At 44.5% G+C, this 13,549-nt stretch overlaps 1 protein-coding gene across 9 annotated transcripts in view; it reads right to left on the reverse strand.

Annotated features, from left to right (window-relative positions):
* Positions 1-13,549, reverse strand: part of CBFA2T2 (CBFA2/RUNX1 translocation partner 2) — a 118,645-nt gene that overhangs the window by 13,196 nt on the left and 91,900 nt on the right. For 7 of the 9 annotated variants that reach the window (XM_025202432.1, XM_025202433.1, XM_025202430.1 and 4 more), the window contains 5 exons: positions 10,061-10,302; positions 6,421-6,510; positions 3,786-3,967; positions 2,995-3,248; positions 2,146-2,259 (listed from right to left, as the gene is read on the reverse strand). In XM_025202432.1, the coding sequence (XP_025058217.1) occupies positions 2,146-2,259; positions 2,995-3,248; positions 3,786-3,967; positions 6,421-6,510; positions 10,061-10,302 (882 nt within the window). The remainder of the gene's footprint in view (positions 1-2,145; positions 2,260-2,994; positions 3,249-3,785; positions 3,968-6,420; positions 6,511-10,060; positions 10,303-13,549) is intronic. The other 2 variants (XM_025202431.1, XM_014519285.2) reach the window with 1 other exon arrangement.

Consider the following 13,549-nt stretch of genomic DNA (forward strand, 5'->3'; position numbering starts at 1 on the left):
TGCAAATTTTTATTAAGCCACTACTTTGCAAAGCAGAACTTTCTTGTGGCCATACAAGTTCTGCCTATTTCACATCAAGCATGCAAAAGGATGAAGTCCTAATACTTATAAAAATATACCTGAAAGGATTAAGTGGGAGCAGGCTGTTTTTCAAATTCTGGATCAACATGCTATCACCACAGAAGCAAGGGAGAGCATGGTGCTTCCCATGGATTTTTCTAGCAGAAGGAATGCATAGCTGCTGATAAACTGGCATATCCTAATTATGGACAGGATTCATCTACTTGCTGTAATTTAGGATTCATTTACTTTCTTCAAATGTTTCTCTCTCTTTTATCATATGACTGTATCCCAAACTACCTAGATGATATGCCATAGAGTATTTTCTATGCAAATATTTGAAATTCTGTTTGACAATTTTTCATTGCTTTTGCAGAATCTCATAAAGGGCAGCATTTGGGGTTAAACTTTCAGTTAGGCCTCTACCCAGCCTTTATTTGTAAAAAATTACATAAGAATTTACTCAATACTTTGTACATAAAATTTACTAAAATGCCAGTATTTTTACACACCTTTTAAATTGTATTCCACTTATACATGCTAGCACCTTCAGACATTGGCCCCAATTAATATTCCAGGTGCATTTGTTACTAACTGCACTAGTACAGGTATTAGCCTATTCAAAGATGACATGCATGTTTTGATGCACATGGGTATTTGCTCCTCTGTGGTGAATATATGTTACAGGACAACTCTCAAGTGCTTAATCCACCCAATACACAAACCTTTTACAGCCCTGTGTTTGCTTTAAGTCAAGCCATAGCAGCTGATGTTCTCAAGATCCCAATTTCAATACCATATATGCAAGCCAACATGACAGCTGTCACACAGGCACAAGTCTGTGCCACGTGGGCACATGTATTATCAGACCTTGGTTTACAAAAAGAACCAAGGAGGCAGCGTGCCACATTTCTGCTAAATGCTACATTAAAAATATTCATTTTTTATAATTAGATGGAACTGTTACAATTCTCTTACATTGCTCTGTAGTGTCCATAAAATATTTTACCTCCTGCTCTTTTCTTCCTTGCAGAATGCTCTTTCAATTGCCTTCATAAAAACAAAGCCATTTGCATACTTTAGCCCAAACCCAGCTATTACAAGTAATCAGAGCTTTGTTAGGAACAAATTAGTGGCACCGTTTAAATACAATAGGAATTTTAGTGCCCATGCAAGTGTGAAACTGATTATTGAATAGTACTATTCGTATATCATAGTGATGACTCCTAGACAGAGCAGACTCTGATGGAACAAGTACGAGTCGTGAGACATTCTATGCATAGTTCTGTAAAACTCTACTATTTAGCCTTAAGGCCTCTTCTCAACAGATGCTTGTGCCAAATGCACACTTGTATAGCATGGAAAAATGCTGGGGTCTTAGCTGTATTTTAGCCCATGCTTGGCAGGTAAAATGTTAGGGCAAACTGGCTGGACTGGGCAGCCATGGGTGGTAGTAAAGGTGCAATGTTGAGATTTCTGGCTGCTGCCACACAGTATATTAAAAGATAATCTTAATGCTCATTACATACAGAAATGTAGTAAGGCACATGGCTTTATACCTGTGGCCAACCCTGTTACAGAGAAGACCTAGATTTGTAAGAATAATTTTCAGATTTTCTATTTAAATGGCATGGGCAGCACTCAAGGAGCACTAACCACTGACCACTGCTTCCTAACACTACAGGCTTCAGCTCAGTGCAGAGGGGAAGGATGAGCGTTAGTCAAACCCAATCCTGAAACACTACATAAGGAGAGGCATTTCAGGCACTTTCTCTGTCTGCACCAAATAAGAGAAGACTGCAGAAGAATTAATAAGAACTACAGGAATCATAAAGATCAGGAAAAAAACTGGGAGTAAGGAATGGCAAACTTACATCCTCCTTACTTTCTACTGACCCTAGGTAAATAATGCCTGGGATATGTGCACCAGCTTCTGTAACAGGTTATGCCTGCCATATCTACTGTCCACTGCCCAGATCATTCATAAAAAAGGGCCACTTAGGAAACATCAGATTCATACCAGAATCATATAAAACATAGCAGCTATGACTGTGAGAGAGGGGGAGGAGCTTGGCTGTTGCATACCCAAAAGAATTCCACTCCCATTCCTTACATGATCGAGATGCTTCCACTCATCAGCCCACTCTCTCTCTGTTAACCGGTGGTCCACCAGCTCATCCTGATAGCCTCCATTCAAACCTGTTATGAATTACAGCCAGAATGATGATCAGACAGGATTAGTTCATTTGAGACAACCTAGTTGTGACCTCTGAATAGTACCACAGTGTAAGGGTTAAATACTACTTCTAATAAAATGTATTTCAACAACAGAAGGGTGAATTTTCAAATGTGTCTAAGAAGTCATGCAGACATCTCAAATGGTAGCAAAACATTATGACACAGGAGCCCTTTTTTGCTTTTAAAAATCCTATCCCAACATATTTTTATTTTCTGAACACAATAGAAATTAAAATTTAAATGAATGTATTTACTGCCAAACAAACCCAGGCAAAAAGGAGCTGGCCTAGCTGAAAAGTATTTGGAGTCTGTACTTGCTCTCGTGCAGGAGATAAAAGTTCTAGCTGCTATTTTGGATTTGTTCATCTTGAGGAGCTGGTTCTTGTATAACAAAATTTCCCCTTAGTCCCCAAACTGGAAAGGCACAACTAGAATGGCTGCAAACAGCTCCACTTACACTGTATTTCAAACAGTTGTGAGAAAGGGACATCTAAAATATAGGCCCTCAAAGATGGATTTCCTTACAGAAAAATCTTTCTGGAAAATACACCTTTTTTTCCTTGGAGGGTTAGAAATAGAAATACGCCACTATATGCTGCCCAGGTGTGCCATTTAATATAACAGACAACTCCAAAAGAATCCTCATGTGTCAGATATTACAAAACAAAGGGGGAATGTGTTTGTTTGTTTTTTTACCAAGACCGCTGTGTCTGTCACGCATATCCCTGTGCTCAAGCATCTTGCTGGGGTCTCTGTAAAGATGGGAAGTTGCAATGTCTTCCAAGGTGTAGTGTTGAAGAGGAGGTGGGGTTGGGTGGAACTGCCCAGCAGAAGTCATGAGTGGAAGGGTCAGAGCGGGACTGTGCCGAGGAGCCGGACTAATGGTGCACACTCTCTTGGCAGGAGGCTCAGATGGCAGTGGATCTCTCTCAAAACTACTGTCTTCTCTTCTACAAACAAACCAAGAGAGGCAGGTGTCTGTCAGCAGAAAGACGACAAGTTCAAGAATGGAAAGATCTCGGGTTTTGAAGCAAGAAATTTTGGTTTCCAATAATTTTTTTGTTTTTCTAGAATTATTTCAAAGGAACTTCTAGTTGCTGTTCTCTAAACTCTGAGCACTTCCTTTGCAAGGACTCAAAACAGGACTAGGAAAGACTGAAAACAACTTCTGATGCAGAAGCTTTGCTGACTTCCAGAACATCCACCAGAACACCCTACCACACACCCTGTGTGTGCCATTCCCCACAAAAAACTTTAGGAAGCAGCCATCTGGTCAGCCTGAAGAAGAAACTACAGCTTTCAGCTCACAAGTCACTCTCCCAGAGATTCTCCTGGATAGTACAGCAACCTGAAAAGTAAATCTCATGAGCTGCAGCCTCCCACGCACAGAATATTTTAGTTAGATTGGATAGAGCTATGTTGGGGCAAGTTGTTCTGGTAACAGGTTGACTGGTGAGGAGCTGAATAGAATATGCAGTTCCCTTTACCTGTCTGGACTGTGTCTTTTTCCATTTCCATTCACCTCAATCAGCAGCTCAGAGGAGTCAGCTGGGGATGTGGTGTTTGTGTTGAGAAGAATGTGCTCATGCTGGGCCAGGTACTGGGATGGTGTTTGCTTGGCAGCTCGGGCACAATGCAGCAGCTCCCTCTGCAGCAGTGGAAGGTTGGCCTAGAAAGCAAGAGGCAGTTCAGCTTCAGTCTGTAAGGTCAAGAATGCTGGACCTAGACTATGGTTCAACTCCAGTTACTGGTCAAGATACCATGACTATAACCTCTGGCTTAAATCAGCATTACCTCTTCAGTAATGAACCTTGCTGTTCATAAGAAAGGTCCTGAAACTGTTTGTAGAGGTAATATATAGTTATGTAAAGACAACTGTTCTCATGAGACCTAGAGATGGCCTAAAATTTGTTTCCTAATAAAAATAAGTTACACAAGGATCTTTCTGTGCTTCCATCACCTTAATCATTTTGAAGACTTAAATTTGGAAGTGAGACTTGATCAAGTCAACAGATGAGCTCTGCTTTGTTTGTTTGGTTGTTTTTTTTTGTTTTTTTTTTAAACACAACTAGATACAGTGGGCTATTATGTGGTCTGTGTTATATACCCTAATATATATTGATTGGGCTATCCCAGACTGCTATATAAACATTTAGCATAGGTTTTATAACTTTAACACATCTCCAAAGCGGAGAGGATTCAAAATTAAATCACACTTATTGATTCTTTTTTTTTTTTTTTGCTGCAATCCATAATTTCTTTAAAACTGCAGAAGATCGTGTCTCTAGGTACTCCTATGTCTTCTGGTCAAAACATGTCCAATTCATTTGCAGAAGGTACTATGGAGTAAATAAGAAATACATTCTGATACTTGGAGATAAGCAGTGAGGGAAATATGAATCTTGTGAGAAATGTACCATATTTATTCAAATCAAAGACAAGTTTTTCCCCCAGACACTACAGTAAAAAAGACAGCTTCATCTTAGATTTGAATACCAGCCCAGGGCAGGCACCAGCTCAGCTCCAGATTTGGCCCTGGGCTTGGGGCTGAAGCTGAGCCACTGCCTGTTCCAAGCTTGTTTGGTGGAGGAAGGGCTCGCTAGGTGGAGAGAGCATGGGGACGACCATGAGGTGGAGATGGGGGTGGGGGAACCTGACCTCCCCCTCTCAATCCCCTGCCTCCTTTTACCTATGCCTGCCCCCTCAACCTCTGCCTCAGCGACCCCCTGATCCCCCTGCAGCCTAATTAATTATATACATAAAAAATTATAACAAATTTATAGTTTCCTTGTATAGAATCTACTTATTGGAAAAGCATCTGAAATTCAAAATTGGGTAAATATGGTATTTGGAAATTCAGACCTTATCAGGATGCCCATGGTCAAGTTATAATTTCCACCGACGCTCGTCATACTGGGTCACAACTAGCGTATTTTCTAGACTAGGGGTGGGCAGAATATGGCCTGTGGGCCAGATCTGGCCCACCAACTGACTGAATCTAGTCTACAGCTGCCTTCGTGGTGTGCTGCACTCGTGCCTGCACCTGCTGGCCCAGGCCCCAACCAGTGTGCGCAGCTTCTGGGGGCACTGTTCCTGGTGTGGCTGCAGCCAGCCAGTGGTTGCTGTGCTTCCCTCACCTCCAGCTGTGGCTCCTCCTCCTGCTGTGCCACTTGGGGGGAGGGGTGGGGTGGGGAGGGAGACAGCTATATGGCTCCTGCCTCAGCATGTGGGGCTCTGGCTCCAGCTGCCTTCCACCTGCTCCGCGCAATGACCAGCCACCTACAGGCAGGTGGAACAGGTGAAAAGCAGCCAACAGCTGGAGACCATCCACTGGGGCAGGAGCCGCCTGGCTGAAGCTTCCCCCTTCCGCCCACATGGAGTGGTGCAACAGGGGCATAAGCAGAAAGAGGAGCTACAGATAGAGTCAAGGCGAGCAGAACAGTCTCTCCAGCTCCTCCCCCCCAATGGAGTGGTGTGGCAGGGGCAGGAGGAGTCACTGAAGGGAGCAAAGCAGCACCTGTCCAGCTGCAGCCCCACTGAAAACAGCCCCACTAGAAGCTGTACTCTGGCTGGGGCTGGGCTAATGGAAGCTGCCTTAGAGGGGAGTGGGTGGGGCCTGGCCTGCTGCAGAGTGCTGTTGGGGCAGCCACAGACCACACCATTTGGGCAAGCTCTGCTACACATGCTCCCTACCTTCCCCCACCTCTGGTTGGCTCCTGGAATCTAGCACCCAGGCAGCCCCCCACCCCCATGCCCCCCCCCTGCACCGCACCCCTCCCCCCACACATCCCAAAGCCTTGAGCTGTGACTGCCCTGCGACCTGGCCCCATGATCCCCACCTCACCCATCCTCAAACACTGCTCACCACTCACCCAAAGCCCCATTCGGAGTTTTAGTGAGTTGCTGTGCAATGGGGGTGTTGGGGGGGGGGGGGTGCTGACCTGACCCATGACAGCTCACCAAAAACTCCCTATATGGCCCTCAGGCCCAAATAATTGCCCACCCCTTCTAGACGGTCTTCCTTAGACTTTAAGTGCAATTGTTCTACCACTTGAAAGCAGAGCTTTCTGTTTATTGGCTCCCAGCAGATACATGCTGCCCAACATTATACGAAGCCATCACCTTCAGAAATGGAATCACAAAGGGACGTAGAGGGAAGTTGGTGGCTTCTTGGAGCTTGCAGTGAAATTCTTCAATTGTCACTGTTGAGTTCTGTCAAGAGAAATAAAAGTAAAATCTATTTATTTCCTAGTTTAGTCCTTAACAAAATTCAGTGTGTGAAAGGAAAGCAAAGAAATCTGAAGTTAGATTTTGCATCAACCACTTCAGGATCAATAAAAGAATTGCATCAAATCCTGCCATTCAGAGCCAGACATTCTAGTAGAAAGAAGCAGCAGCCACCAAAACAGGGACTGCTGCACTGGAAGGAAAGGGAAAATACAGACCAGGGGCATCCCCTCCCTTCAGCACTTCTCCAGATTCATGACTGAGCATGAGAGACCCTCTGCATCCTGAAGGCATTAGCACCCAAGGGGTTTCTTTTAACCCCTCCCCTCCCTCACCAGCTGGCTTGAGGTAAAACTGCAGGAAGGAGCCAGCCAGACTCCAGCTGGTCTAAACAGCTGCAGAAGCTGCCAAGACAGGAACCTTTGAGTATTTGGAAATCTTTCAGGACTGAATGGACACCCTCTACCCTGTGCTGACTGCTTACTTAAAACCCTTCCCTCTCTCATGGTCCCTCACTTCAGCTTCACCCCACACCTGTCTCCTATCCTCTCCTCCACCACCTCATCTTCTTCAACCCTTTCATACCTACTTAGCCAGCCGCCTCTAACTAAATCCATGCCCCACAGCCTTGCCATGACATTTGCTGGCATCGCAGTGTTCTGTCAGTGTGTTATACACTTGCCCCTACTCCATTTTGTCTATTTAGACTGCACAGCCCAGGCAGCAGAACTGTCTGCCACTCTATTCATTCAGTATTCAGCATACTGGGTCCCCTTTTTTAGTTGGTTCTTGGACACTACAGTAATAATATTGACTAGCCGCAATAGCCAGCAGCAGCTTACCCTGTAAATGATCTATCACTTGACTGTCATAGAAATAAATTCTGGAAAATTTCCTCAAATGGTGAAACACACTCTACTGTATTTTAGGTGGTGGCAGTTATCACCTCCTGGCAGCTGTTTTTCTATTCTATGGAACCATCACAGTCCAGTTCAATATCTGGCATTTAAAAAGCAATTGGAAAGTCTAATTGGACAGCATTTCACCAGATATAACAGAATTCTGGAATAAAATCTATTTCTCCATCTTCCAGAGTCATATTTCAGTTGGATTTTACCTGGTCTCCGTATGTGCAAAATTACATGTGAACAAACACCTGTGTGGTTTTAGAGGTAACACAAGTCTGCACTGAAGTTGGTTTTTGCTCCTGCACAAACACCTGGGTGCATGTTGGGATTTGTCTCTATCAAACCCTTGCCTGTGCCCCAGCATCATAAGTTTTGAACTTGCATTTCTGAACAACCAAGATGTTCAGACCACTGAAAGCGTTTGCACAATTTGTTATAATGTAAGCATATATGTGAACCCAGATGCAAAAGGTAGGACACCAAAAATATATGCCTTCAGATACTATAGCTGATATTCAACACTTAAGGCATCTTGGAACTACTTCAGATTTCTTTGCTGGTGTTTCTGGATTAAAATATATGAGGCAGCAATGTTCTGCCACTCAGGGAAAACAGCCATAGCACACGTGATTTGCACTGCTTCATCTTCTAAAAAGTAGCAAGTGTTATGATGGACTGTATTCACTGAACACTTGCAATCAAATTTCTTCTGACGTTATATGAATCAGTGACTTTGAAGAAACTTTTTGTGCAGCCAGATTGTAGCCAGAGATCCCCAAGAACTCAGAAGAGACTCTTCTTTTGCTTTTAGAAGTATATACATTCAACCACATGCTGCAGAGCTCCCAGAAATACCATGGTGGCCTGTATGTATAAGGCCTAGCACTTATGTACAGTACCATTGCAAAAAACCATCAACCTATCCTATCAACAGCCCTGTGAGGTAGGGAAACAGTCGCAAATTTTCCATAGGCTACACAGCAAGTCATTGGCAAAGGCAGGATTTCCATTTGCAAGTTCCCGATACCTCATTCACCACTGCAGCCTTTAGACCATGTTGCCTCCCACAGCAAGGAATTTTTAAGTTTGATGACCCTGAGGTTTCAATAACGGTATTTAGTAAATAGTGTGCAAAATTGGCATTTTTTCATAAGAACATAAGAATTGCCATTTACAGGGTCAGACCCTAGGTCCATCTTTCTCAGTATCCTGTGCCACACAGTGGCAGGGTGTTGATGCTAAAGGGGAGATTGAACTGGGTACAATCAGGGTTTTTCCTCTCCCCCCACACTGTTTCTCGCTCACTTGTAGCCTTCAGCACTTAAGCTCTAGGAGGTTCTAATTCAGAGGTTGTATCCCCAACTTCCATGCTCAATAGCTACTGATGCCCCTTTCCTCCAAGAATCTGCCCAATCCATTTTTGAATCTGGCTAAGTGTCAGCTTCCACAAAAGCCTGTGGCAATGAGTTCCATACTTTAATGATAAAGGCTGCAGCCATGTTGGTCTAAAAGTAAAAGCAGTCAGTGTGGTAGAGGCGATATCTTTTCTTAGACCAACTGGACCATAGGTTGTCAGGGAAGTACTTGAAAAGGCTCTAGGGGGTACACATGGGCAGATGGAGACAGAACGCCGCCACACACCATCCCACACAGGCACCTGCCCCCTGCCCCCCCACCAACCTCCCCGCATATCCAGCCGCTGGGGGTACACCGATCTTAAAAGGTTGAAAAACCTTGTACTAGACAGTTGTAAATAATGGCACGCAATGTGAAAAAACTTACTTTTGTTAGTTTTAAACTTACTACCTACCAGTTTCGTCTTGTGAACCTTAGTTCTTACATTGAGGGAGAGTGTAAATAATAAATCTGCACTTACTTTGTCTGCACCATTTAGTATTTTGTAAATACTTATTATGTCTCCCCTCAAGCATCTCTTTTCTAAACGAAATAGGCCTAGCCTCTTTAATCTTTCCTCATATGGAAGCCCCTGCATACCGCTAATAATCCTTGGTGCCCTTCTCTGTACCTTACTTGGAAGTAGATAAGAGCTAAATCTATCAACAGGCACACTCAGGAAATCATGAATTGTCCATGCCCTAGTTAGTTACAAGACATGAAGAGGTCACTTTTTGCCTAACAAATAAGAGTGTATTTCTCAGGTGCACAAAGGAGAAGTTTGAAGCTTGCAGTATGTGTTCTGTGTACCCTTTGCTTAGAACCGCCTTCCCCCCACCCCACAATCATAGAAGATCTGAGAGCCACATGATAGAATTTAGTCCAAACTCTTTTGGATTTCATTAAATTTAGTGGTGCCCAGCTAGTAGCTGAAGGCAAAGCAGATGACAGTCAAATAGCTTACTGAAGCCAGCCAAAGATCATGGAAAACAAAGAAGTTACCAGAGAAGGTAAACATTAGAAAGAGTTTAGACTTGCTTGGTAAATAGCATTCCCATAAAACCAAAACCACATAAATAGCATTGTGCAACAGACATGCACACTGGCTGCCACGTTCCAGGCATTAACAAAGCTTTGGCACAAGCAACAGGGGCCCCTACTGCCATAAAGCGGTTTTGTGTTTGAACAAATTTCTGAGTTCCAGGGGGTTTTTTGTTTTTAAAAGTACTTACCACCAATGCTAGGACAAGCGTCCGCACCTTCTCCCCAATCTCTGGGGAAATGTCATTGCCGAACTGCTGAAGGGTGGTAAGGAAGCGCTTTAGTTTGCTGAGTTGCCGGGCCCCACAGGTAGCTGGAAGTTGCTGATTGGTCAGTGAGGAGGAGGAGGAGGAGGCAGGAGCGTTGCTGAACCTCTGGGGCGGAGATGGTGCCCCATTGAGTGTTGGGGGTGAATGGTTAATACCATTAGGCACTGCAATGCATAGCCAAACCAAGATGTTTGCATTAATGATTACTGCCATCACATTGTGTATCAAAACACTCATGCCAGGCTTTCAACTTAGGGAAGAAGTAGGTCTTGTTTACATCTCTGAGCAGGGGTGGGCAATTATTTAAGCTGGAGGGCCACTTAATGAGTTTTGGGGACCTGTTGAGGGCCATATCCATCTCTCTCTCTCTCCCCCTGTCTCCCTCTCCCCTCCCTCCCTGTCTCTTCCTCTCCCCTCTTCTCTCTCCCTCCCTCTACAACCTGGCTGGAGCTGTCATTCACCAGAAGGCCTGACACTTAGTTGTTGACCCAGATGGGAACTTCCATCATGGCAGGCAGGTGGTGGCATCAGCTACTTATTTAGCCAGCACGTTCTGGAGCTCTGATGCAGAATCTGCTGTCAGTGTCACAGCCGACGCTGCTACCTGCCCAGCATGGTAGCAGCTCCTGCCTGGGTCCACAGTTGACACTGCCAGCAGGTTCCAGGTTGGGGCTCTAGGTGGGAGCTTCCACTAAGTTAGTAGGGGGGCAGCATCAGCTATGCATGCCACCGGCAGGTTCTGCTGGGGCTTCTGCACCTGCTGGTGGTGTCCACAGCTGATGCTGCCACCTGTCCGCTGTGGCAAAAGCCCTGCCCAAGTCCACAGTTGATGCTGCTGCCTCAAGGGCTGATGCTGCTGGGTGGAAGCAGTCTCGTCCACTGGGCACCATACAGCAGGCAGAGTTGCCAGCAGCTTGAAGGCCAGATCGAATGAGTTGGCAGCCATCCACTCATGGGCCAGATAAAATCTTTTGTCAGGCTGTAGCCAGCATACAGGCTATATTTTGTCCGCCCCTGCCTTAGAGACTACGCACAAATATATTAACATTAAAGAAAGGCAGGCTTAAACACAACCTTGAAATCCTTGGAACACTGGAACCTCACACAGCAATGTCATGCCAATTTGTGAACGCTGAACAGAGGACGGCATACAATACTCAAAAGGCAATATTGGGTCTGTTTCCTCAAATCCTATATCCATTTCTCTGAGTCATGATGAAAACACAGAGTTTCCTGCTGGTAAACTCAAAGAAGATACAAATACAGATTTGCTGAATGGCACATACGTGCATTTTTTTTCCTTTTTTGTTTAAAAGCAGACTAGCTTGGACTGTACTACTTGGATATAGAACTTCACATGCTCAGCCTCTTGCAGATTAGCTGTAGCATTCTGCAGACCAGACCAGCTGTAGAGGATTTTAAATGTACACTGGTCAGTCTTTTTTAAAATGTTTTTGTCATCTAAATCTTACTGAAACTAAGATAGTGGTTCTCAACCTTTCTAGACTTGAGGCACCTTTTGAAATGCCCGCTCTTACTTTTCACTCAGTTTTTGACTACAGAAAAATAGAGAAATTCTTTGTTGCAAAGAACTGAGAAATACTACATCAAAAGCAGAATGTTTTTAACACAAGGATTCCTATTTGAAGTCTCCAGGTCTGTTTTATGAATCATGTTTGAACATCTAACAGTGCTAGCATTGCGTGGCACCCTGCAGCACCCCTGAAAGGGTCTCGTAACACCCTGGCTGAGAACCACTGAACTACGAGAACAGGTAAGAACTTGCTTAGATTCTAAAGATGTTAAATCATTGCTAAACATAAGATTTAAAAGAAAATCTTTCTAAATAGATGTCTGCTGCTCCACTAATTGGGCTAGCTCTTAGAAGAGGTGGGGTAGGGTAGGGTTAATATGTATATTAGCCCCCCTCTACAGTTCTATCTATTCCGCAATTACCTGGTTAATTGCACAATAAATTTAGACAGGCTACAGTGCAAATTAACTACTGCACCTTAAAAAAGTCCAATTAAGTATAAAGTTATTGCTTGACAATGCAGCTGATGCAGTCTCCCAGCCATGGGGGAGCACAATGCACACCCAGAGCTGGGAAATTGCAGCCAATGCGGTCTACCAGGCACAGGAGTACAGGGGCACTTCAGGCAGTGGCTGGGAGATTGCAGCAGTTGCAATCTCTATGCTGCACGGTGCTCCATGCACCCTTGTGGCTGGGAGATGCCCAGTTGTGGACGTGCCATATGTAGCCGGGATCAAGAATCCCTGCACCTGAGGGCACTCTCAGTCCTGGCTCCACCCCACACGCGGAGTGCAGCCGGGACCAAGAGCCCCCTCAAGTGCAGGGATTCTCAATTCTGGCTGCACATGGTCTCCATGGCTGAGGATCCTAGGCTCTGTGGAGGACAACAGTGGCCTGCTTAGAGCCCGGGTCAGCTGTGGCAGGCAGCTGGGAGGCTGCAAGTGCCTGCATTGGGGTCTGTGGAGCCCCAGCCCAGCTTGTTGCTGGTGGCGGGTGCACGCGTACATAGAGGCAGATGACAGGAAAGGGGCTGGGGACAAGGGTCAGGACACTTGCGGCGCCCCTGGTACGCCAACATTGTACAGTCAAAGTTACAGATGTTTTTGGCGCTGCCCAAAAAGAGTGCTGATCCCTGCATTAGGTATAACTTTAGACAACTGTAAACAGCTGGGTAAAAAAACACCCCACTGCAGAATCAGAACCAGGCCATTCCCACAGACTTCCCAGGGGATTAGTTTTGCTAATGTCAACAACATTGGCTGTCTAGTTCAAAATCCTTTTGCTTAAATGAGACTACAGTGACCAAAATTTAGGAACTCAATACGGGAAGTGATTAAAAATACCAGTACAGCAACTGTGCAATCTTGGGTCTCATCCAGGAAGCTCTGATAACAGACAAGAATGATTTAGGCCCAAATGATTTTGAGGCGGGGGAGAAGTACGTTAGGTTATAAAAAGTTTTAGTCAATCCCAGATTTCTTGTGCACACAGATATGTACTGCAGTTAGAAAGAACATTGGCCACATATTTAACGAAGGTTTAGTCTCTAAGCAGTATAAAAATACTTGATTACTGTATTTTTAAAGGATACTGTTTGGAGGAGACATGCAGACAAGATTCCCAGAGTGGTGCTACTGCCTAGCATGCTGATGAGCAGATACTGAGCAGGAAAAGATGACTAAATGGAGATAGCCATTCAAGAAAAATGTTTGCGAACACTTCATTTGCATGGGAACTGAATAACATTTACCAAATGGTAAAGAGAAAAACAGGAGGTAAAAATGGTTTGTGCAACTCAAAGTTTACAAACAATGGCAGATTAGTGATAGTAACAGAATCCTGACATCTTTTAAAAGACTACATTAATGGAACCTTTT

This window comes from Alligator sinensis, unplaced genomic scaffold, assembly GCF_000455745.1.
Source record: "Alligator sinensis unplaced genomic scaffold, ASM45574v1 scaffold368_1, whole genome shotgun sequence".
NCBI lineage: Eukaryota > Metazoa > Chordata > Crocodylia > Alligatoridae > Alligator > Alligator sinensis.